The sequence below is a fragment of the Prorops nasuta genome, unplaced genomic scaffold, assembly GCF_024137725.1.
Source record: "Prorops nasuta isolate Cenicafe-Biocafe unplaced genomic scaffold, Cenicafe_Pnas_1.2 PNAS00005, whole genome shotgun sequence".
In the NCBI taxonomy this organism is placed as follows: domain Eukaryota; kingdom Metazoa; phylum Arthropoda; class Insecta; order Hymenoptera; family Bethylidae; genus Prorops; species Prorops nasuta.
Window position 1 is genome coordinate 3213431 of NW_027116802.1, and position 26348 is coordinate 3239778.

Here is a 26348-nt window from a genome sequence, read left to right on the forward strand (position 1 = left end):
GAAGCCTAACTGGGCCTGTTGCTAGTTTGTCTTATTCAAAATCATTGTCAAAGTCAGTGACGAATAATCCGAATTTGTAATAAAAGGACAAGTGTACAAGGTTGTTTAATAAAATAAATGTAAAGGGTGGTTTTATGCCTCTGGCTTTCCACCTGACCTTAGCTCAAAAATCAGTGTTATAATTTTCCTATACATAAAAGAATAATAGGTGATAATAGATAAACTTTCAATTATCATCATATGCTCAAACGAGCATACAGCTGATTCTATGTAATCGGCTTTTAGAAAATGGTCTGGTGTTCATAGTAGAATTTTTGCATTAATTCCAAACGTATCGACTTTGGTCGCGCGCGCGCATTGAACAAAATCGGATTAGAAAACGGATGTTTCGAATATTTTACTCATTTTCACGTTCAATTGACAAGCTTTGTATACCCCTAATATATATGTTATTGGAAAATTAAATAGATATATTTATAGTAAATAAATATAGGTACTAGCAGCGAATTCGTGTGCGCCTTTAATAAATAATGTATAAATGTCTGAATGAAAATGATTTATTATGAAAAATTAAATCAAGCCCGTCGCAAAGTTATTACTGCAGTGATCTGGAAAAAGAGACATATACATGATTGAGATGCTTCAGATTCGAATATTATATATATATATATATATATAAATAATAATTATCTATATAATATTTGAAATAATTAATCTTGGTGCACACAACGATTTGTCAGTTTATTTGTGCGAATCTCAGGAGGCAGGAAGCTCCTTTTAATTCGTAGCATTAACTTGGTTCTCCTTCTACGTTGGTGCTGAAAGAGAGCAAATGGTCTCTAAGCAACAGCCATTGGTACTGGGTAAGTGGAGGAGACATAAAAGTCCTCCGAAGAACGCTGCAAGTGCACCATTCCAATGCTTTGATTGATGTATTGCAAATTGAGGGAGCCAGATGTGCTGAATAGGATTTACTATTTCTAAAAATAGTAAAACTAAAAAGCTCGTCCCTATAATTATGCACACTTTACATACACTAATTCCAGCATAATGAAAGCGCAAATGACAGCATCTTCACAAAGAATCGCTTGTACAGCACGACAAAGTGTAACTATTAAGGACTATAAGGAAATTCCCCGTTCTTTGGAAAGACAAGGAGATTGTCAGCTCTAACAATTTGCATCATTTCCTAAATTGAAGTTCAAGGGGAAATCTTTATTCTGCAATATTATCGACCCCCATGTTCTTCTTAATCTTCTAACAACTTCATCACCTTATATCATTTGCTCGTCCGTTTTATATGCCATGTCTTTTCCCGAGAAATTATTACGGAAGATTAACTTACGCGATTGAAGCCATAGTGATTCTCAAAGACCTGAGATTAATTGCAGAAAGACCATAAATTAACAGGAAGTGCCACTGTACGATTTCCTTTTGCAAACGTACGATTCATTTGCACTTTGGTCGTGATTCGGCGAACAATCACGTGAGCAAAGACTAGGCAACTAATGAAATTTCGGAATTCCGAGGAAAGTACAGAATAGTGACTGTGGAAGACCTGGAAAGAGGACGGCTTGCTGTGGTATGCAGATCGTTGTTGCAATGCGGAATACAAGAAAATTTTCATCCACCAAACGAGCAAGTAGTCGACCCGCCACCTGATCATTTCCCTCTCTCTCTCTTATACACTTTCATCCTGCTCGCTATTCGCAATTTCATCCCCCATTACATTTACATACATATTTAACAAGAACAAGAAAATCCAAAAACACGATAGCTCCTAACGTGAAAATTATGAGAGCTGAGAAGAAAATTATGGCCTGCGAAATCTAGCATGATTTTCATACTCTGGACAATGATGTATTCATTGCTCATCTAGTCAATTTTAGGTGAGAAGTCGGTGTGATAAATATAGCTGACGTTTATGGGAAACGGTAAATAGGAGGCTGGATGGAACTGCAGAAATGCGAGGAAAGTTTTTCGCGAGGAAACGAGGCGGAAGTAGAAGGTCCGTTGGCACGCGCGTGGTTGCTTTTATACATATATATATATATATATATAGTCGGTGAGGCATTTCGCATTCGCGACGTAACTGCTGCCCATTTTTGTGGAAATTTTGAATCGTCCGGCAAGCAACTTAAAGTCGTAATACCTAATTTACGTACAACACGAACCCGCAGCGGGTCTTACGTTCCTACCGCGAATCAACTGCGACAGATACTAAACTATATATTTATATATATATATACTTCATTCTTTTTCGCGTTAAAAAGACAAGTAAAATGGGGGAAAAATACAGCGACCTGCCGAACACCAGGCTCTTCCAAAAAGTATTATTTAAGCTCAAACATCGATTGCGCGCGCTGCGCAAAGTACGGTTTCGCTCAATCACTTGGGTTATTTGCCGACGGTAAATGTTTACCGATAGTGATTGCGTATTATTTGGTTCAAAAAAAGCAATGGCGACAATGTTCTCCCTTTAATTCCGCAGAAAAAAACGGGCGTAGCTTTAAGTCATAAAGGCTAATTTGCATATACGTTGCAGCTCGGTAGATCTTGCGTGTTTCTACGAAATGGAGCGAAATTGTGAGTGCGCTCCATTTTTCGTGCTCTTATGAGTACAACAGGCATAGTGGCTTAGCTACGAGGCGTGGGAGGGGGGGGGGATGAGAGTGAAGGAGAAAACGGAAGGTGCAATTTCAAGGAAATTCCGGTCGAGCCGCGGTGGCGTCTGCACACCGTAAGGCACAGTTGCATTTTTACTTCGCCGTTGCAAACGTGGTGGATGAAAATGGTTACACTTCCACCACCTCTTCTTTCACCTCCCTATCGTCTTTTGTTTCCTCTATGCCCTCTACTTTACCTTACGACAACCGCCAAGTTTCAGCCACATTTCTGTATACACGTGCTTCCCTTTATTCTATCTATGGTACGCGAAAAACGGTAGGATAGACGGGGGGGGGGGGTGGGGTATGCGACGATCATAATAATTAGTCAATAGTTGTCTGATCGAACAACAAAATTTGTATCTTAAAAGGTTATTGGAGTTTTGGCTTATATATATGATCAATTTAGTTCACTTTCTCACTAAATGGATAAACAAGAAGATTTATAATTTAGTTGAACGTATGGGAGAGTAGATGAAAAGTATCTTTATCGGACTATTATAAGTTACATCGTCGATTTAATTACCCATTAATCTAAACTTCTTTGTAAGGCTTGAACAATACCTAGAGCGGATCGGTACAGAGATTGCTCGTGTATCACATCGGTTGTTTTAATAACGGTAATAAATCCTGTCTTCTGCGGACTGAACATTCGAGACTCAGCTACTTTTTTGCCCTTAAATTATTGGATTTTGTCGTGCGCCCTCTACTATCTCGCCCCTGTTTTTAGTCGCACTGCGTATTACTTCTACAATGAAAAATAAAAATTATTTCGATATAGGGGTTTCATTCGACACAACAATTTATTTTATGTTAAATTGGAAATTGATCGTCTTACGAGCTTATACAAGCGCGTAATGTTCTCTTTATCAAAGGTTTTAGCGTTTATTTAACGTTGCTTTGTACGAGACTCGTGCGATGTAATATTGTAAGCGGTGAAATTTGTATAAATCGCGTAACAATAGAACAATAAATGATAGAGCATTTTAAAAAGGGTATTCCGATGGTGATGTAGGTGGCAAATGGCGAAGAGGATAATTTAGATTTGATACTCGTTGGAATTGGTTTCAAAAATCACGCTAGGCTTCGCGATAAGTTTGCGATTTCTCGATTCGCTGCAAATCATCGTGGGTAACATTTATTTTCGTAGCATATAGCACGCACTCGTGATCGAGACTAGAGATCGAGCATCCCTTTGGGACGGCCAATGGGAAAATAGTAACTGTATATAGATCGGAAATGACTGCCAGCCGATAACCGGATATCTAATATCCGAGCGTTTGGTTTACCGAGTAGCGAAAAATACGGTGATCGGATAAGCATTCGTTGCCGTCTACTCGAGTCGAATTCATCAAATGGCCTTTTGCTGGAAACCAGCTGGAAAAACAAACCTACGAAGAAAACGTTAAAATATTAAGTTTCGTTTGTACGAGCGACCTATCGGCGGCCCTTTCAGCTATGTAGTATTTACAAGACCAGATATAATTCAATGAAATGACTATAACTATAACAAAAACAAATCTGTGTACACGTTTTTGTATGATCTCTTCCATTTGAACGACGTAATATAATGACCAAAAAGGGTCAAGGTAGAAAACTCTTAAGGATTGGATGAAGCGTAGTAGAGACCAACGTGAAATAGTTCGCTAATTGAGAAACTCGTGAATTTAACTGAGTAATCAGTAAACTTCCATTACCCGCTCCGTTTGCTCCGCGCAGCGCGCACGATGAGATTAATTATTTACCCTGAAGCAATAAGATATGTCAAAGGTGCTTCTAAATAGTCGCCGGTATAAAGTTGCTCGAGCTGCTGCTTTATTTTAATTTTTTGTTAACGACTCCTGTCAACTTTCTCATCAAAAACAAAAAGTTCTCCCCTCTTTGTTCCTGAATAAGCGCAAACTTTCTCTCAATAAAACCAGATTGTTCGCTCTGTCTTTACAATCTTTATGCTTGAAACTTTGAAGCCCATTGCCCAAATTTGCGTCAAATTCGGGAAAAGGCTATTTTAAGAAAGTATATTATATGGGACATGAAGAAATTTCTTTTCTTATTATATTGCAGGTCTCTTGGATGAGGAGCAGAGATCTGCACATACTGACTTCGGGTGAGATCGCTTTTAGCTCGGATGCTCGATTCGGGCCGCAACATACGCCGGGCAGCGATGCTTGGACGCTACGACTGGACAAAGCGAGGAAATCGGATTCTGGCAAATACGAGTGCCAGGTGAACACCGAACCGAAGATCATGTATGCCGTTCAGCTCTCTGTGAGAGGTAACAAGTTATTGTCTTTCTTAATGGCATTTAGTCGGATGAAATTTTCTGGCCTCTCGTATGTCGCTCTGATATAGGCCTTCTTATTGTCGCTCAGCGATTTCTAATAATAAGATTCTCCACCAAAGCCACACATCCAAAAGTATCTCAGATCTCGCTGACTGTTAACCAGTTATATCACTCGGGACAATAATGGAGCTTTCGCTATTTCCAGACTCGTCCAAAAGCTCATTTTGTCCCAACTTATGTACTCGCATTCCTCCACGCTAAAAACCATCTGTTAGGATCCCGAAATTCCCTAGAGCAATTTCTCCTAAATTTCCTCGTATTATTGCAATTATATTTGAATTTATATATAAAACTTTTTGATATTGGAATTATAGGTTGAGGTTCTCTCAGCTATATAACACTTATATGTCTATTAGTTTTTCTCCATTGGATATAGAAAATTCTCTCTATAATTTCAGATCCCGACAAGCCGGAAGGTTATGACGAGCCACTCTCTCAACAGACACGTTTAAGTAAGTTCACATTGTAAGATTTCAAAATGATGTTAATGCACTTTTAGCTTATAATGTAACATGCAATGTGGGCACCCATTAAATTATTTTTGGATGGAATGAGTTGAATAATTGTGGTAAAGATTTGGTTAAAATAGCTAAATGTTATGTTCGCGTTATCTATACATGCCAATAAAGATTAAAATTTGTAACGTTAATATGAAACATTACTATATAATATTTTTCACAAAAAACTCAATAAAAAGTATAAAGGGGATTACCAGGAGAATGAGTAAAGAAGTTATTATAAATTTAATAGAAAGTATTATGATGGGTCAGCTGCCACCGGTCTAGCACGTAGCATAAGTTGAAATTAAAAGTTTTTCAGCAAAAAAGCAAATTTTATCGGAAAGAGTTTAAAATAGCTATTCCCTCTACAAGCCAAAACGGTAATGGGAGAAGTATTACATGAATAGGAAGAACCGAATAATTTTTAAAGCAGAAATTGCGATTAGCTTCGTGAGTAGAATCAGAGCGTACGTTGGAAACTTGTTTCTGCTCGTTTCCTGCTATTCAACGATAGTCGTCGTAAACTTCCAGTCGGATAAACAGTAATATTTCCATTGTTTTCTGCATCAGCCGACCAAGTTCCACTCGCTACATTTATTTGAAATTTGATTTGAAAAAATCACTGCATGAATCTAGCAAAAGCACTATTGTAACTCGATATTTCGATGAATATTAATGGAGAAACGTAGTAGTATGGAAAATGCGATCGGAGAAATAATTCTGAAAGCAGCGTAGAATTCTCAAGATAATAAGATGCAAATATAAGCTGTCAGCTTATCAGACGCTATATTCGATTTGGTTACGTGACTTATCAGCGAACAAAAGTGTCTGACTTTGATGGATTGGCGCGACCATATCATAAATAAGAAAATAATTTTCGACACGTCCTCGTTATATTGGAGGCAATGACGCTGTACTGTTAAAGTCGTTTACTCGTTGGAAAATCACTTCTGGCCGCTTCTTGCGCTTCCAGGAGCCCTTCAGCATCCATCATTTAAGTGGAAGTATATCTTCTCTCTGTATTTGACGTACCAGCTTCATCCCCGGCTATTCTTTATATTCTTTACATCCTCATCTCTCTTCTGTCCCAGCCAGTTATAATTCTTTCTAAGTTTCATCATTTTCATTCAGGATCTCGCATTTCCCTCTCGCGCCATTAGACATATATAGCATATTTACTCAGAGGTCTACTCAGCATTTATCATCCATTATTTTTGCTGAAATGCTTCCATTAATTCCAACTCTTCGTTTTCTTCGATCCCTCCCTCCCTCCCTCCCTCATTCCCCCCTCTAATTTTCCCTTTTTCTTCCCAAGATTGTGCAACTGTATACATAGTGGGATGAAAATTATTTATAAGGAAACTATTTCGTTCCACGCGAATTATTGCAGAAGAATAAGGGAGGATAAATATGAAACATGTGTAACCTTTAACTACTGTCGGCTTTAGTGGTACATTATTACTCAAAAAACGTAAAACTCGGCGGTGCAAGGCGCTTAGTCTCGCAAGAGCTTATAACGGAGAAGAATCCTCGGCGGCGGCGTCCTCGAAGAATAAAAGCAGTTGGTAATAAAGGAAAAGGAGGTTTTCTTCTACGAGAAGGGAAAAACTTCGAGGCTCGAGGGTAGAGACGCAGCCGGGAATCGTTATAACTCCGGTCATTCCTTTTTGCTCTTATAAGGCATTTTATTTGATTTAATGAAAGAACCTTATCGTTCAAACGTTAAATAGTTTATTTTTTTTATTAACAAAATTCCATCATCTGCCAATTATGTCAATCTAAACTGTAATTTATTTTGTAATACTTGTCATTTTCCTTGCAAATATCTCATCCCCGAGCGGTATATATATATTGCATTGTTGTAATTCGCACCCTTACTCTTATTTTTGCAACGTTCAATGTTACACAGTAAATGGAAATTTCTATTATACGCATTCTATAAGTGTTTGTTATATATATATATATATATATATTAGTCGACAAGGTTTGGTTGAATTTTGCAAACGAAGGATAATATAAGGGACAAATATTTGGCGAGATAAATGTGAGGGAAGAAGGGAGGGGGGTTAGGCGCAAAGAGGGAAAGTGTTATACATATTTCTGAAAGAAATGTATTACTCGGGGACGAAATTGTAACCCTGTCCGCAACACGCGCAGTAATAACGGCATCGCGTAATATTTCGCTGGGTAAATGCAGTTCCGTTGGGATTAATTTAAGTCTAATAGGATTACCCTTAATCCTGGTAGTCCCTTCAGCGTTCCATCCTTTACCTTTTCTGTAGCGTATCATCGAGAGGTCTCTGAAAAGAGTGGTTGGCACATATTATACGAAAGTCGAGTGTTCCTTTTTCATTGAATAATGTATGCACCATATTAACATTCTCAAACCTTTTTATCGAATGATTAATTTTGATGAATTCTCATACTTATACGTATAATTGACTTCTTCATCTTCATACTTTTTAATGATTTGGCCTGCTAAACTTTTCATAATGTATAGGAGAAAACACAAAACTATAGATTAATCACGTTTGGTAGCTGTAAATATTGTTTAAATAAGTCTTCACATTATTTGTCTATTTAGCTTGATTAGTATCGTCGCTAACCCAGCTGTATGATTCATTATGAAGCGAGTGAAATTCATATGGATTTTAGAATTCAATAAAGATCTGTCTGGCATTTATATATAGTTTCCAGTTTTCAATTATAATTGAGCATTATGGAAATTTTGTGAATTTAACACTAGTGATTTAGATATATTGTAGATTTTCAGTTAAGCTTGTAATTGCGACCGACGAAGACGTGACCAAGCAGGTCGAATCTTAATATACCCAGAGCGGCTGCGAGTAAGTGAATAATAATTGTGATTTCTTCGGAGCGTTTGCTGCACGTTAAAGTTCAAAGAAGATCTCAGGCGGCCAACTTCCTCATTCATTTGCACAGGGCTGTATAAATATAACGATCGCTATATTCATGAATCATGTATTTTTTCAGTTCCAAATGGCTATTAAAATATTGAAATAGAAATTTATGCCGCAGGATAATTCAGATCATAATTTGATTCATTCGCACCTTGGCATTTTCATTACGTTAAATGTTTGAGAATCCGTGATAGGTCAGCGCGCATTCAAACTGCTTTCAATTATATTTTCACAATATTTATCTAATATTTATAATGATATTTAACGTATCGCGACACATATATTTTTGCAATATGGAGTATACATATTTCGCAGTATATATTAAATGATATATAGTCAACAAGATTAAATTTATGCTTGGATAGTCATTAATGATGAAGTCTATATTTTATATTATTGAGTATATAATGAAGAGATTTGGGTAATGCGTTAAAAGATGGAGCATGGGCCTTGTAGATAGTGGAGGGAATTTGAAATCTCGCGTTGGCTAGAGCCATTAAATCGGATTGTCCGACGTATGATATTTGTTCAAACATGACTTCCAGGTTACGAGAGTACGGCACCGGTGGCGACTATAATGGGTCCTCGGGAGCAAAGGGTGCCATCAGGGTCGACGATCACCCTGAGGTGCGTCATAACGTCCCCATATCAGACTCGTCCCATCAGGGGTGTACAATGGCTCCGGGATAACAAACTCCTGACATTCCAGGTAATGCTATCTCAGCACGACTCGGAATTCACCGGGGGTGGACTTTAATAAAATTTTTGTTTGAAGCCTTTCTTCCTGCTTAGTCGGGGTGGAAGAAAGCCTCGTAAATCAAGCGCAGGAGCCTCGTGTCCATTTTCCTTCCTTCCTGTTCCATCTCTTAGTCCCCCCCCCCCCCCCCCCCACCCCTTCACCCCACAATTTTTCCCTCTCCCACAATACTCCTCATTTACCAAAGTTTCCTATTACGTTCCTTTTCCGTTCAACACTAAACCATTAATTAATGCAAATAGTTGGCGCGACGATGACGGTATGAAACATAGCATTGTTGTGTTTAAATCAAGTTTTTCTTTTAGGCAGCTCGTGGCGGAATTAACGTGGAAACTGAGAAGGGAGCTGCGCAAACAATTTCCGTGTTGACTGTTGCCGGAGTTACACAGCATGATATTGGAAAATACTCTTGCAGACCAACGGAAGGACGAACTGACACTGTCATGTTGATCGTCGATCCAGGTTTGTTTATTAGTTTCCCCCATTCACCTGCATTTCACAAATTTGACATTTTTCAACTTGATTTTCACCTTTCGATAAAGCATGTTTAATAATACAATCTCTGTTTATATATAGGTTATCCCACCACCCCTCCATTCAATAAAAAAGCTTATCAATCTATATTTTCCATTTATCAATTATAAACCAGGGAATTTGTTAAAATTGACAATGCTCGTTACAATTTTTGTTTAAATGCAATAATAGAGCAGAGCATTCCTTTTGAATTTCAAGCCTGGTTATGGTGGTTAAAATGCGCGTAGCAACGATCTAAAGTCGGGTCTCTCTCTCTCACGATTACCCGCCGCTTTAAATCTCCCCAGGAAACGGCGGTATTTCACGAGAAATCTATTTGTTTAGTCCAACCCCTCTGCGGCTACTTGGTGCATTCCATACAGTCGTCCAAGAGGAGAATAACGATAGAAAGGTTGGCATCCAAGAGGAATAGAAACGCTTAGAAATGAACGCGAATGACTGAAAGAATAGGAAGGAGAAACTCGCGTGGAGAGCTGCAGGAAATAAATATAGCAGTGGAAAATAAAAGATGATTTTTTATTGTCTCAAGACAGAGAAAGACTGATGTGAGAGGGAAAGGAGGAGGATGAGAATAAAAATAAAATGGTTGAAAATAAAGGAGGTGAGAAATAAAGTATGAAGCGATTTAGTGGACGAGTTAGGAGAGAAGAGTTAGGTGAGACGTTAAAGCAAGGAAATAAAGAAAAGCTGAGGAGGGGCGGAGGGAGCCTGAGAGAGAGAAAAGATACCAAAGTGTAAGCGCACTTGCATGTGGGACTCGCAGGATAGTCTCTATTATCGTGAATTTTCTTTCGGGAAGTTATTGCGAGGGGTTGCCGAGGCTCTCGCTGTCGCATTTTTCGTCCGTCCACGTGCGCGAATTCTACCCCTATCCTGTCCCTCCACCCCCAACCCTTCCCCATTTACATTCCCTCTCTAGCTATCTTACCCTCTATCTCCCGCAGCTTCTCTGTCTACTCGCACACCGGTAAATCATAACTAGGCTAAAATATTATTATTCTAATTATTATTGTCATCATTATTGAAAAATTGTTGTAGAGTTTTGGCATGCAGGCTTCTCCTTTGAAAATCGTGTACGAAATTCAAAGAATCACGACAAATCGCGAAAGGAATCCTAGCTTCGGGGCAGTACGCGCTAGAGTCGCTTTTTGCAAATAGCTTGCCGGGTGTCTGAGTTAATTCTTATGCGATCATAAATAACGTCGCGCATATATCAAAACTTATAACCGCTCCTACTCCTTCGTCGCCTCGCGCTCCTCTGTTACAAAATCCCACCAACTCCATTTTGTCATCCTTCTCCCTTGCCTTGCTACCCCTTTCTCGCGCACTCCACTACTTTTCATATTTTGATTTTCTCCCAGTCACCTTTTTTCTATTCATTAAATCTTCCCATGCTTTAAACTTTCCATTTTTGTCTAAACTTCTATTTGCTGAATCTTCTCAACGGAAGCTGCTGTTCTTTTTATTCCCTATCTGCTTTTTTCGCTTTTGGCAAAGCAGCATTGTATAATATTATTCTCATTCCACTTATACTCGTTAATCTTCAGCTTTATACCTACCTCCCCTCTCGTTTGAAGGCAGGTCTAGCGGATACAAGAACGTAGGCTTGCCAAAGCCACTTCTGCTTGCGGATTAAGAATACAATTCTACGATTCTATTAATTAAGAAAGTTAATTATCAGGGAATTCAATTTTCTTAATTGGCCATCAGCGAGATTTTGCAGCATAGCGTCGAACATCGCGAGCCTTCTCGCAGAAGAAAGTCCAAAGTTTTTACTTTATAATCGCGTGGTCTCCTGTAATCTTAATCAATCTCAGCTGTAGCACTGTCTTATTACTTGGACACTTTCTTCTTACCAGATCATTATCGCAAATATATTCCTCTAATTTTATCTCGCGTATGTTAAAAGTCATCGAGACAGCTCTTACCTCTCCTCTTGCTCCGCACCCCTTTCAAAACAACGATAGCAGCGTTCCATTTCCCGAAATCTCTCGTGTAATTTCTGTTCTTTATTCCCCTTCGTAAATCAAGGCAAAGTTCGGCGAGGCTTTTTTTTTTTTGGTCGGTGAGTCGGAGAAGTAAAGTAGGTGGGGGTTGAGAGAGAAAACTATTTATCTCAGGTTTAATACGAAATCGCTTGCTGCGGAGTCATACGGCGTACGTAGATCGCCACTCGCCGGACTCCCTGAGTGATTTAAGACTGGAGAAAGCAGTTTGCGAGTAAACTTGCACTTTAGCTGGAGCTCTCGTTTACCCCAAGAATTGCTCGCGGAGTTTCTGCAGTTTCTAGTATAGATTTATATTTTCATTACGCAAGGATACGCTAAACGCATTATATCGCTGCACAATGTTACATCTGTTATAAATCACCAATATTATATTTTTAAGCTCTATATTAGACGAGGCGGTGAGTTCAATTTGCGCAGGTTCTCTCTCTCTCTCTCTCTCTCTCTCTCTTATAGTTAGAGTATTACACCACAAGTTACACTTTTTACAGATATTCTTATCAATGGTTCAATGATAAAAACTCTGATTTACCTGGCTGGATTTTTTCTTCGGCTACTGTTTCATCTGGAATGTTTGAGCTGTGAATAAAATATGATGCAAAAGAAACACAAGATTTCTCATTATTGTTAATCGATTATAAATGTGTTTGAAAAAGGCTTCCTCGAGAATGGAGAATTTGTGTGGCAGAAGAATCGTATAGATGGTATTCGAGAGAGCTGTGCCATAGGATTCTTCAAACGCATTGGACCTTCGACGGGTGATCGTAAATTTCTGATTTACAGCAGTTGCACGCTTACGATAAACGTGGCTTCGACGGAATTTGTCATAAGGACTCTGCACCTGGTCGCGCAAAACTTTCCAGCCACTCTTGACACCATCGTATACGCCACGTTTCTATGCTTCACCTGCACCCTCCCTATACTGTATACAAACGCTGTGCAGCATATTTGAAAATAACGCCGTTTAAACATTGATCGTATCTCAGCAAATACGAAAAAATTCAATCTATCAACCTATATAGATTATCGTCTCGTCAATAAAGCTTTACTAATTCAGTGAAAATCTTTCCAAACCCCAAAGGCACGAACGAGAGATATTGCATGCTTTGAATCTGTATGAATGCAATTAAAAAAACTTTGCAATAAGTCAAGTTACACGGAATAGCTGAGCTCGGATATAATTGAAGATTAATTATTCGACTATATCCTGCAGGGTATTAGGTTAATTTGGTAAACTCTATAGGGTCGTTCAAGCACGCACGTAGATTATTTCTAGAGTGTGTTGCTGCACAACAGCGCAATAGACGCGAATGATCTTCCCTAGTTGGGTTTTCAAGCTGACCAAGCTATTGACCGTTCGATTCATATATATATATATATATATAGCCAATAATGCGGCTCACCTACGAACATACAACGAGCAATGCACGTACGATTGGTATATACACACCGATATATCCGCATCTATTCAAATTTTCGCATTGATCGTGATCAAACGGTTGATTGATTTCGCAGAATGCAGATTGCACTGGATTAACGAGTTGAGGTATCTCTTAACCGAAGGATGTGAAATTTCCGGTTTGATGAAAGATCAAACTAGCATAATCAGCGAGAGAATCGCAGTAGTTATAATCTGAAAGAATGAAATGTGCCACTCGATGGAAAAAAAATCAGGCTGTGTTTTCTCGTGTAAAAAAATCTTCTAGCAATGAGGTCCGGTGACAATAGTCGAAAGAGAGCTTCAAAGAGTTTCGGTTCTAATAGAACGGTTCAGATACGTCCCTCTCGTCTCTCCGCTACTGACATCGTAATCAACTACGAATGACTTTAGGTTGCTAAAGTTGAAAGCTCCAATGTAAAGGATAGCGGAATGCTCAAGAGAGGCAAAAAACCTGCACAAATTCAATCCCGAAAACAATTCTCATTTAATTAAAATCGTTCAAACCGATTTGTTTAAAGCTCACCGAGCAATTTTCTGTACAGCTTTCTTTATCCAGCATTCCCATAATGGATCATTTTTGATTTGTTTAGTAAAGCTATTTCTATGGTTAACTTTGCTCTTTAATTTTATTAATATTCCATGTTTTTTATGCGCTTCACGGTGGTTTGTTTGTCCTTTGTTTCAGGAGAGCGTACGGAAGCCATGCAACGCGACGCCGAGTACGGCTCTTCCGGAAGTGGCGTCACGCACCATGCTGGACTGCTGCTTCCGCTTTCGTGGTTTCTAATACTCGCACGAGACAGCCAAACGCTCCTGTGGTAGTACGTGCCCGGTATTTTATCATTTTTACAGTGTCCGATATGTACCTAAAGGCAACCAGAAAGATATCACCGATAAGATCGATATAAGCAGTATAAACTTAATGTTATAGTGTATTAAGAAAAAAATGGAGAGAAAAGGAGGTTTTATCAGAAGAAATAAATTAAGATTTTTAAGTAATCTGCAGAAGCATTTTCGTCATACCAGCTAAATTTATTCTTTTCCACGAACATAGTATAATTAAATGAGCGATCGACCCAAGTTCCATTTGATCTAAATGTGCTGGAACGCTAAAGCTTTCTCGCTACGTCTCTGTAATTCACGGTGCTTCTTTGAACGGTCTCCTTCACGTCAATGAAACGAAAGGGGCTAAAAAGTCTACCAAAGGATGTTGGCGTAATTTGATCTACCGTATCGTGCCCATGGATGTTGTTTTCAAGCCGTGAATTCCGAAGGTTAAGTTATATATTGCGAGCGTAGTATTTACAACGAATTTTCAATTTAAATACTTTTCTGAGGTTCAAAAAGAACTCCTCCTTTACGTATAGGCGCTATTACGCATCGCACTACTTCGCTCCAACGGAAAAAAGGGTCGGGAAGTTTGAAATTAATTTTTCAGCGGGGCAAAAATGTCATGAAAGTTTTTTTCTAAGAAAACTCTCCGGAAGGGATTTCTCAAACACACGCGCCAGCTCTTCCAGAAGAATATGGATTTTCAACGATTTTTCAAGACTCCAAAAATACTCGTGGACCACTCCATTCCATATTTCGTGTTAGGGACTGGTGGCGTGAGATTTATGGAAGTCTGGTTGAGTGTTGGTTTGTCATTTACGTCAGCGCGTATACGCGCGAGGTGAGTCGAAAGAGTAGTTTACTATACATGTACTACGAGCGAAGTTAAATATTTGATCCAGCAGTGTTAAGGGCTCCAAGGGGAAAAGTAAATTGCACGAAGTAGTGAAAAAGATAAAATATAACTGATTGAACGGGATAGCATTTTTACTTTTGCGTGGATATATACTATTAAGTAAATGTTATACTAATTGAGAGCTTTGCTCTATCGTACCATTGAATGATGGTTTTGATGTAAATGGTGATTCAACTACGTATATATGGCAATTATTGCAATAGTGAACGCAATAATACTTGATTTGAACGAGCTTTACCATTTTGATCACTTTTACTTTGATTCCTTGGTCTGTATAAATATATTTTTATGTATACATACGAGTAGGCCTCTTTAAATGATAATCGTATTTATGGAATGTTAAAATTTGCAAAAAAACTGCTGTTACAAAACTAAGATTATACTAATTATTAAACAATAAACACCGTTAATGAGTATTTCATCCTCATTGTAATCCTATTTAACTTCCATGTCTGCGCTCAGATTCACGCACGCATGCGCGACAATGTGCTTAAGGTCTATAACAAAATGTAACAGAGAATATTTATAATAATCTATAACTCGAAACGTAGCAGATCAGTTATGTAACCATAATGTATTCGTTAGTTATAATCCTTTATTCGGCATTGTTGATATTTTAACTTTAATAATTAAATGTATGTGTCTGCTTTTTTCCAATAATGGATTCTATTTAGAGTTTAAATTTATTATACATTTTACTACATTTAAATCCATTTAAAAAAATTTTCCTCAGTTTTATACTGCTATGATTTTAAATATGAAATGTGATTTTGTGTGCATTTGTCAAGGTTTTATTTTTACAATAGAAAATTTTGAAAATAATTTTTACTCTATTAAAAACCTTTTATTATCAGCTTTTGAGCTAACCAGATATATCCGTTATACACGGCATTTTATGATATTCTCAATATTTCCAGTGCCAGAAATTAAATTGAGCAAAAATGGTTGAACAAATTGGTTTTATATATAAGAGACTTAGCGTTAATTGTTGAGCGGTATGGTAAACTGTATGCGCAGCTGACTTCATTGAATGTTCTATTTAAACACATAAAAATTACGTATGTCTGGAATTTACAGTTTTCTTTTACGTTTGTCGAATTTTACAGTTGGCTTCCGCGACTTACGACAGTCATATATGAGTTTGCGGAAGGAGATAACGAACAGGGGGTAGAAGAAAGAGGAGTGAGAGAAAAAAGATGTAGGGAAGAAGAGAAAAGCGTACTAGACGAGAATAACACTCGTCCTCGTTCGGCCAAGGGTTGAACCAGGACGACAGGGACTCGGAACAAGAGAGTGAGTTACAAGTACCAGTGCTCCTGTCCGAACTTGAAAAATAATTCAACACCCAGCGATGTCGTGAATATAAAATGCCCGACAATTTTTCAAGAAAAGCGGATGAAACTCTGTCCGCGCTGCTCCGTTGAATTTTAATTTATGAATTCTCCGAATTTCACTAGGACATTTTAAGCGCGAACCAACCGTCATGCAGAAGCGTCAACAAGCCCTTTTTTCCCAGGATGAACAATTGCCCTTCGCAAAAAAGAAGAAAAAACACGTTCTTTCTAATAAATCCTCGCTTTTGTTGTATATTAATTTAAAACGTACTAGTGCAATAGTAATCAATCATTTCGTCAATTTGTTTCATTGATTTTGATATTTATCGACCATTAGAATAATTTTCTAGCAAGGGGATTCGAATGGGGTTTCTATTTTAATATTCATTGGTTAACTACGGAATCCTTTTTATACTCTCGCAACTGTCAAACTATTTTTCGCGCATAGGTCGCGAGTGGGGTGATAAAATACGAGTATACACTGCGCCACGGGGTGGAACGAAAAAGGAGGAGGACTGTTATCTATTACTCAATGTTACTCAATGCAGATACATAGGTCAAATTTTTAAATAATATTACTGCGATATTCACAGTTGATTCTCGGTGAGTGAAAATAATTAATACGATGATTTTTTCCCTAAAGTTCCCACTGCTTTCCCTAAATACTAATTTTCATACCATACTCGCGCGCGTATAAACATATATATATATATATATATATATATATAGATTCTCAAATGTCAATCAAGCTATTACCAGATTCTTGCTGCGTTAACGCACGATTCAATTTCACTGTAATGGTAATGAATAGCTGGATCTACAATTTCCCCCACTTTTTGGTGGCCTGGGTTCTAGGCCATTGTTCTCGAAAGCCCGATGAGCCCTCGGCTATCGAAAAACAATTAAATAGGTTAAATATCGGCAAACACGATTCGCAGGACGGCAGAAATTTTATCAGCCGTTCCATAGCGGCTCTCGTGCACCCTCTACCATTTGCATTCACTGTCTGCCTACATCTTATAACCTCTTTAAATTCGTACAAACTATTTTATTGCACAAACTTCTCGTTCTTGTTGAAATTTTAATTAAAATTTAGAAAACGCTCGCAAACTGCGGGAATATAATAAACGAGGATCCTTTGTGTTATAGCGAAATTTTTCCTCCTGCTAAAGCTCCATAAATATTCGCTTCGATTGGCTAATTCTTTTTGCTCTCACATAGGGTGGACAATTTCCAGCATGTTTCGATTGTTATACTGGCAATTAACGGGTAAATAGAACAACGCAGCTTGTCTCGAAACATTCGGGGTCGCTGAAAATGCTGCTTAACTAGCTGGTATTCGCCGACAAAACATTTTGGCAAATAATGTTGGTTTTAATAGGTCTGGTACATTCAAAGTAAATATTCCTGAAATGGTTTAAGAATTAATACGCCTTACGGCTTATCTGTAAGCCTTTTCATTCCTCTCGACAGATTCGGAAATATATATTGTATTTGCTTCCACAAAGACGAACAATAACAATATTATATCCACTTCGACACATGGTTTGTCTAATTAGCATGAATATATTCTTCATACAACATTGTATTCCTATCAGCTTATTGTATTTCTCTTAATCTCACTTCATTTATTTAACAATAAAAGTATCACGTGGTTCTCGTATCTGTCGTATCATTGATTAATTTTCCATCGGTATTTACTCACACTTTTGTAGGAAGAATTTTATATGTGCCATTAGAGTGGGTTCGGAATGAAAGGTTTGGTATTTATCCTCGTGTATACGAGAGCCACGATTAAACTTTAATTACGAAAAGTATCGTACTCTTCAATACACCACATACACATACCACTAGCTTTCTCCATTTTAATAAAAGGGACAAGCTCTTTTACTTTATACTATATAGCGTAGCTCCTTCAGTATGCGCAGGAAATGCAGATACATTTTTCAGATAGTGAAAATATGTGGCAAGAATTTCTCCGTTGGAATTTGCCACACGCAAAACTAGTGAGTCATTCGTACACCGAAAGAGAATTGCTGAAGAGACGCGAAATGTTTGTAGTAAACTATGTCCATTTTACATGTATCAGGCTGAGCGTTGGCGGTTAATGAACGGGCAAGCTCTGGTATTTTGCAGGAGATGCCAAAAGCACAGGTGGATTTCGACCAGACCCGACAGATTTCCGAAAATCGAGTCGCGCGGTGGACAGGGATGGAAAGTTACCATTTACGTTGGTCGGTGGGGTAATTTCGAGTCGTTTCGACGGCAGCACTTGTTTTGAATTGCCTTGCATTTTTCTCACTTTTACATGGTCGCTCTGTTGTGTCCGAATCTTTTAACACCTGATACCTACCAGTCCATCTTTCTTCAACAATTCGATTTTTCCAACGACACTTATTGCACTCAACGTCACTTTATGTTTTCGAGAGAGAGAGAGAGAGAGAGAGTAAGCGTTGCCCTATCTTAAAAAATAAAATACTGACAGAAGAAACGAGGAAATAATAGTTTTTTTTATGTACAAAGCGACAATAGCTTTCCTCGCAGTATTATTTGTTGTAACTAAACATATATAGAAAGAGTATTCCTAGCTTCCATTACAACCGTAGGTATATGCATGCAGGTTAAAAATTGTGTCTTGCTGGAATGAACTATATTATATAATTAGGTTTTCTTTGATAATCATTACATTTATTGAAACAGTATTCACGTCAATGGGTAACTTTACAATATGGCATCCTGTAATTTTTTACTTTGTTTTCGATTCATGCTGATACAATTTTGATTATGAATGTTATGTACAATGCAATTCTTATCGGTAAATGTGCATTTCGTATTAATGCAAATCACGCTGTTATCAATTATTTAAGTAACAAGTAAGTACAATTTACTCGATATTTTTCTGTTTGATCATTGACTTAGCTGATAATCCATATCTCAATTTTATCGGTCGTTAAACCATTTGGCATGCTAGAAAATTTCTTTGAAGCATATTAACCGCATAATAAATTCTGTTTGAAACAAGTTTCTTTTTAACAGTCTTAGAATTGTCCGATTATTAAACGTCAATCGAAATGGAAAGAAGCTTTAAAAACAACATTAATTTTTCTCTAGTAAGGAAACAATGATCATTTCATTTACGTAATATTTCACTCCCTACATTGACGTATTTCATTGTCAGTAAATTTTGACTGTCAAGTGACGCTTGATCAACGATACATTCCTGCATTATCGGCAATCGGCACTTAATAAGCTAATCGAGGATATAAAATTAGTAATAATTATCATCCCATACTTAAATTTCTCCAATTTCCTTGCTAAACGATCAGTATCACACACCACAACCATTGTATTCCGGCTTTAAAATATTGTCTTCATAACGACATAATTTCTATATAAACTATACAAGAAAGAATAATATTACGAGTTCTTTCGTCATTTTGCTTGCTGTTATTTATAACTATAATTTCTTTGCTTATCCACTTCAATTTTCATTCAGCGCAACTTACAATCGCATGGCAACAGTCTGTTTAATTTGTAGCTCCTATGTTTTCGCATTATAACTTTATAAAAAATCTATGTTATAAAGTAAGTTGCATTTTTGATTTTTTCATTATTTAAAATGATATTTCTTATTTGATACTTTAGCGCGTATTAAAGTTATTCGTAAGGTAATTTCTCTTTTTCCCTCTGCCTTCCCCCTCTCTCATTATTTATATATACATTTAAATTAGATAGATTATTTTACGTAATCATAAACTTTTAGAAGAAGGGCAGTTTGATAGTTCTATCTAAAAGAAATTGTCACAAAAACTTTGAGCTTGTCGCAAATCTGGAGAAACGAGGATATATTTACAACTTTTAAATCAATTTTCTCTGTAAAAAATACACCTACATCAAACCTTTCATTAGTATCTCTCTATACCTAAATGCGACATACATTTACTTTATTTTTACATAATTTATTATAATTGGATAAAATCGGTTTTGATTGTATGTTGATTGAAGAATCAATCGTACTTTGAACTCTGAGATGACCCTCAGCCTTTCTTTGGTATCAAGCAAATTAAATTTAATAAATTATAAATTAATTAAACATGTTTGTTATACCAATGCGTATGGAAATGATTAAATTTGTAGAAATTAAGATTTCATTAAAATCCCTATTCTAGCGAAATTTATAATTAACCCGTTCGCTGCTCCATACGTACACAGCGTAAGATAGATGCACAACATATATATGACCAGAAACATGGATACAAAATAACGTTTATCTCCGTAACTATAAAACATGATTTATATATAAGATCTTTTTGCAACATCATGCCATTTGCATCCCCATAAGTATATTATATAAAAAATTGATATCTTTTATGATGACGAAGAGATAAACGGTATTTTACATTCATGCACAGAAACGATATAAGTGCTCTACCCCGTATGTCGTTTATCGCTACATTTATTCTGTGCTAATTAATGATTCGTAATGTATAAATTATGACGATATTCCATAATTTAGGTTGTATTTCTGAACAACTTGATTCTGTACAACAGTTTTTTTAGCTCAATAATATAGTGGTAACCAGATACGGAAGACTCTCTCTCTGTCTCGTAAATGAGCAGTGAAAGGGTTAACAAACAGAAATATATCGAGAAGGCAGCTGTAATAAATAAATATTTATCTTTCGACGTAGCAACGTTTAATTTAATAATCAATTACACCCTTTACGAATGATAAATAAACTGTATTTAACAATGAAAATACTTTTGAATTATAAAATGTAAGCAAATAAATTATGTTTCATTATGAAAATTAATATTGGCGTTGGAGTATCAGTAACCGAAGTACACATAGACTACTGTCAGATCTGAAAAAGTGCAACTTTATGAAAATTATTTAATAGATGGTTCAAAAGCTTAGATAACTGATAAGAGAGATTTGTGTAAAATATGGGTTAAGGTTCGGTGCACACGTATGATTTTCAATTGTGCTGGAACAATGTGACATGACAAGTCGGTAAATATTATGTTTAAGGGATGTACTTAAGCGTTAGTATACTTACCACTTTGTAAGTAGCTAAAAATACAGTAAAAGTTTTCGATATTGAGTTTCTCATCGATGTTGCTCACTGTTACGAAATTGATTAAGAATTGCCTCATCGATTACATCCTCGTTTAGTCATTTATGTGTCGGCCTCTTAATTGTCCATATAAACATGTATTCAATATGATTTTTTTCGTTTCAATGAAATTAAGCGAATAAACGAAATAGGAAAGGATGATTGACGCACAAAAGAGACGAAACGTGTGTACCAAGCCTATATACGTACGTATCATGTTTGCATATTCAGATCTGACCGTAGACGACTTAACTTCACGGCTTCGTTTACAAATGTATCGTACTGTACAAGGAGGTCACATTGAACCCTACATACGTCATTTTTCGTATATACAGAAAACTTAGGTGATATAAGCTATTTATCCGATGGAGCATATTTTAGCCATTACTATTCGACGATTTGCGGACTATAAACTTGTTATTAATTATCATCTATCGAATCAGGCAGTGCCGTAGGCCTGGCAGAATGACGCCGCGTCAACGAAGATGAAAACTGAAGGATTAAAAACTGTGAATGATTACTGAAAAAGTTCTCGAAATCGCATATCTCGTGTGTCGCTACCTATAAATAAATTTCGCCGTTGCTCTGAGCAAAACAATATACAGTCGTGTCAAAATCAATGACAAAATCACATTATCAGTCCTCGTGATCAGTTTGGCTAACGTTGTATTTCGTATCGTTGATTTAACGTGAAATTCAGGCTGTAACGAAACCAGGTACGCGTCGTTTCGCACACTGTCACTGTGTCACTTCCATGAAACTTTGGTCCACGTACACTTTCATAGCGCTATACAACCACTTTTAAAACGTGACCGCAGCTACGTTCCTCCAATATTCTGATAAAACGCGAAACCCACCGAATTGGAGGAATATTAACGAGATATTCCTACTTGATTTCATCGAGAGTTTTTCACCGATCGACAGAATTTGCTCTTCCGTCAGTTCGACTACGAAGCTTGACTTTCTTTTTCCAAGTACGCGATTTACAAGGCTGCTCACCTCAACAGGTTAGCGATCAGGAGGGTCACGGTCGCCAGAAGAATCGTCGGCGCGACTCCGCAGCTTCCGCCGTGTTGCATCGCCGCCGGATGCTCACCTGTAACAAGAAAATTGCGAGAATCCTTAAATATCTTCACTTCGCTTTTCTCGCTGTAAACTTTAATTAACGGACTAATCTCCTTTGGAAAGCGGATGCCGCGCGTTTGATCGGCTATGGTTGAACCGTACTGCAATTTAGAAAACTAGATCGGGCTAAATTGCTTCCAAGTATTCGAAAATTATTTGCCAAGTCATTGATCGTGAAGATTCTACAGGGTGTTTGAAAAAAACCCACACACACACACACACACACACTCTAAAACAGTGAAAATCCATTTTAAATTCTTACCTCTCATCAAACAGCTTTAAAGTTTTAAACTCTGTAAAATTTTAAATTAACCAATATAGTGCTATCGAAAAGTGGCATTGGACTTTTTAGCAGCGAAAATATCAATGAGGATTAATGATAATAAATAAAGTGTAAAAATATAAGCACGAGTACCTAATTATAAACATTGTCCAATGTAATGCCCGGCATAAAACTGTGGGGCATTTTGCTCCTGCAGTTTTCCAATACGCGCCATATTGGTCAATTTAAAGCTTTAATAAATCAAAAACTTGCAGAGAATGCTTGAAATTACAAAGAAATTATTATTTCTCACATTCTCAGAATATGATGTGCATAATTGCGGATTTTGAACTGCAGATGATCGAACGTATCGTTTGATCACTGATAAAACACACCCACATATATACATACTTGGAATTTAGCTTATTCGTATCACGCGCGCTCTGTGCCTGTGGTCACAGAGAATTTCCACCATTTACGCATGAATGAAATTCTCATTCGAATTAGCTTGTATTATATGTTCACGTTCTCTGGAATATTATGAAAAAATGACAACGGTCGCTGGAGTGCCTAGCGTAATTGTGTTAATGGCCACGATAGTACCCGGCTATGTAGCTGGCGCGTTGGCTAACTCCGTTCGCGTATAGGTTTATCGCAAAATAATTGAAATTTGCGGTCAATTTTGTAAAGTAATCAGCTGTGTTTGAAATAACGTCAATGGGAAATGTGGTGCTGAGAAATGGCCTATTTGTAAATTAATTATGCAGACGAACAGTGCGCTGCATTAATTTCCATCTAGCCGTGGAATAGAGCAGCGCGCGTCTCGGACCCACGGTTCTCCGCTCAACTCAAAACTATTCCTGATGCGAATTGTTCAATTTACACCCAATTGACCAATACCGTGCCTTTGCCAGCTTAACTCCTCCAAAAGTAAAGCCCCGTACCGTTATATTTGCACCAGCGCGAACGCGGCCTTTTCATCGAACGCTTATCGAAAAACAACCCTTCCAATTCTATTCTATATAGAACCAACCAATTCCAAAGCACCCGTATCGAACATTTGCTACGAGTATGGAATGAAATGGTATAATATAATATATAATATATATATAGAAATACGCTGAAATATTCTATTTAGGTCTCTAAAGGTGGCAGCGATTTTTCATGGAAATTTTGTGTCGGGTGGCATTAGCAATGATTGACGGAACCAAACATCCAAGTTACCGAGGAAGACATTACACGTGTTAACGCGAGCGTTGCTTGTCGACGATAGATCAAAGAACGAGTGCACGCTCGCGTTTGTGTCTGTCTGTGTATGAGTATCGGAGAGAGAGAGAGAGAGAGAGAGAGGGGGGGGGGGTGATACTTTGCGTGCTTGAATATACGAGCACGTCAAACTTTATGACGAGGGATTTCGATACTTGATGAATGAACAGTTCTACCCTCTCTCTCTCTCTCTCTACCCTCTTTCTCCCTCGCTTAATCCTTCCTTTTCCTTTACCTTACGAGTGTTACGGTTCAGATGAGCCGCTTTGATAGTCGAGCTTGAAACTTACGTGCGAAGCAAAGCTGGCTATTGTCGTGAATTTTCCCGATTAATTCGAACCCACCGAGCACGCTGCCCGTTCACAGCGTTATGTTATCTTTCAAATAAATACGCTCGCTGACCTTGCTACCAACCTTCACCCCTCCCCCTTTCCACTTACAATACGCGGCCGATTCAAAATTAATCACAGCAACGAACCATGTAATCGCTGTTGTATTGCCAGCCCGCTGTTTAAATTATGTACGATCGAAATGATAGACATTAGTGGATTCAACTATATACCGACGATAGAAAGCCAGGAAATAATTATCGAAGCTCTAAATGATTGTTTTTAACCTTGCACGGATAACGATTTGTGCGATAAAAAGGCTTGTAATATAGGTATATTTCATGAAGTGAGAATTCTGCAAAATTAAGTGAAAAATCGATAAAGTTTTATGGTGTATAGGTAGTGCATACTATTTTTATTAACCAAGAGGAAAAGGAATTTAATAATCTTCAATAGCGTCTACCTATCTTTTCATACTTGTAGGTAGATATTTTGCATCTACTTTCACCGAAGATATTCGATATATCGTTTTCTTACCCGTGAAAGAACTTTCAGTGAATTCCCGTTAAGTTAAAATAGGGAAAAGTTTGCCGAATATACCGAGAAGTAAAAGTTGAGATCGTCGATTCCTGTAGATCTCGATATTTATTATCGATAAATGAGATAATGTCAATTTTCGAAGAAAGAAGGATGCGGAATTTAAATGAGACATTCGATGTTTCTCCTCTCTGTGAATCATATATATATATATATATATATATTATTGAAAAGGTTGCGTCGCATCTATTTTAGTCAGATGAAAAAAGTGCGCGTATATCCATTATGATCGGACATAAAGAGGGGCAAAGGCGAAAGCGCCGTTCCGGATACAGTTGGCCGTTTTTCCGATAGATAAGGCAAGGAAATTTATAGTAGCCGTGCGGATCGATGTAAAGAGATTTTTGCGGCATCCGGGCTTGGCAAGACTAATAGTCCCGAGAACGAAGAAATTAAGTTACGCCGGAGGTTGGGGGGAACTGGGAAAAAAACCACTTACCATTCAGCACGTGGACCATTACGCTGGCTGGATTCGCGTTGCTGGGAATGCAGGTGTAATTTCCGCTGTCGCTCAATCTGGCTTGTGTCACCAGAAGCCTGCTCGTTGTACCGCTCTCCGTTTTCTCCGTCTCCAAGGAAACTCCGCCCCTACGGTGAACGCTGAATTATCAAACATACTTTGCTACCATTTCTCACATATATTATTATAGTTTGTCGGTAGGAACTAGTTCAACTCGATGTTACTCCTTATTGCCAGAAAATCAATCTTACAGTTTTTACATACTTATATATTAGATTCCTCTTGTAGCTTGTCGTATTTCTAACAAGAATGCTTCGACACGTGTTGTTCTGTGGTATACTATATATATATAGCTACATAAATATTGAACGAATCTATATAGCCCAGTCTCAAGTGAGAATTTTATAGGAAGATAATAGGTGAATACGAGGTAGAAGCAAGTTGGACGCAAAGTTTATCGTGGCGGTTTGGAGTTTCGGTCGAATAGTCCACGAGAAGCAATAACAGTAACATCGACTAGCAAAACGAGAGTGTAAATGGAGGGAAAAGGAGTTGTGGATGGGGTATATTGCTGGGGAACTTGAGAAGTTGATTCTCGCGGCTTGTACCTGGGACTGTCGAAATCCACTACAGCTCCCCCGTGATGCCACGAAACGCTACTAGGCGGTGTACTTTGCACATTAACAGTGCACGTGAGGCTTATCGTGCTACCCTTCTTCACGTAAACGTCTTCCGTCCCAAGGATTTTCGCCTGGGCAGCTGCAACACACGTTAGAAATCACTTCTTAACTACATCAACTATATGACGATCCTGACGTTCGCATGATAACTATAGCTAAATTTCATACAACACTTACTCCTGTACCAAAATATTATTTATATATATTGATATTAATTAACCGTATGTACATTATATACAATATTCTTTTAATAATAGAGTTT

The 26348-nt window shown here is 37.7% G+C and overlaps 2 protein-coding genes across 8 annotated transcripts in view; one reads left to right on the plus strand and one right to left on the minus strand.

Annotated features, from left to right (window-relative positions):
* Nucleotides 1–14146, plus strand: part of LOC136773422 (zwei Ig domain protein zig-8-like) — a 57719-nt gene extending 43573 nt beyond the window's left edge. For 5 of the 6 annotated variants that reach the window (XM_066727099.1, XM_066727098.1, XM_066727097.1 and 2 more), the window contains 5 exons: nt 4731–4941; nt 5409–5462; nt 8977–9140; nt 9494–9650; nt 13855–14146. In XM_066727099.1, coding sequence (XP_066583196.1) covers nt 4731–4941; nt 5409–5462; nt 8977–9140; nt 9494–9650; nt 13855–13991 — 723 coding nt within the window. In that variant the 3' untranslated portion in view covers nt 13992–14146. Of the gene's footprint in view, nt 1–4730; nt 4942–5408; nt 5463–8967; nt 9141–9493; nt 9651–13854 lie in introns of all 6 variants that reach the window. The other variant, XM_066727102.1, reaches the window with a different exon arrangement.
* Nucleotides 14147–18926: 4780 nt separating this feature from the next.
* Nucleotides 18927–26348, minus strand: part of LOC136773509 (lachesin-like) — a 111771-nt gene continuing 104349 nt past the window's right edge. The window contains exons 5-7 of one of the 2 annotated variants that reach the window (XM_066727242.1): nt 26015–26165; nt 25386–25534; nt 18927–22463 (exon numbers count right to left, since the gene is read on the minus strand). In XM_066727242.1, the coding sequence (XP_066583339.1) occupies nt 22363–22463; nt 25386–25534; nt 26015–26165 (401 nt within the window). In that variant the 3' untranslated portion in view covers nt 18927–22362. Of the gene's footprint in view, nt 22464–25385; nt 25547–26014; nt 26166–26348 lie in introns of both variants that reach the window. The other variant, XM_066727241.1, reaches the window with a different exon arrangement.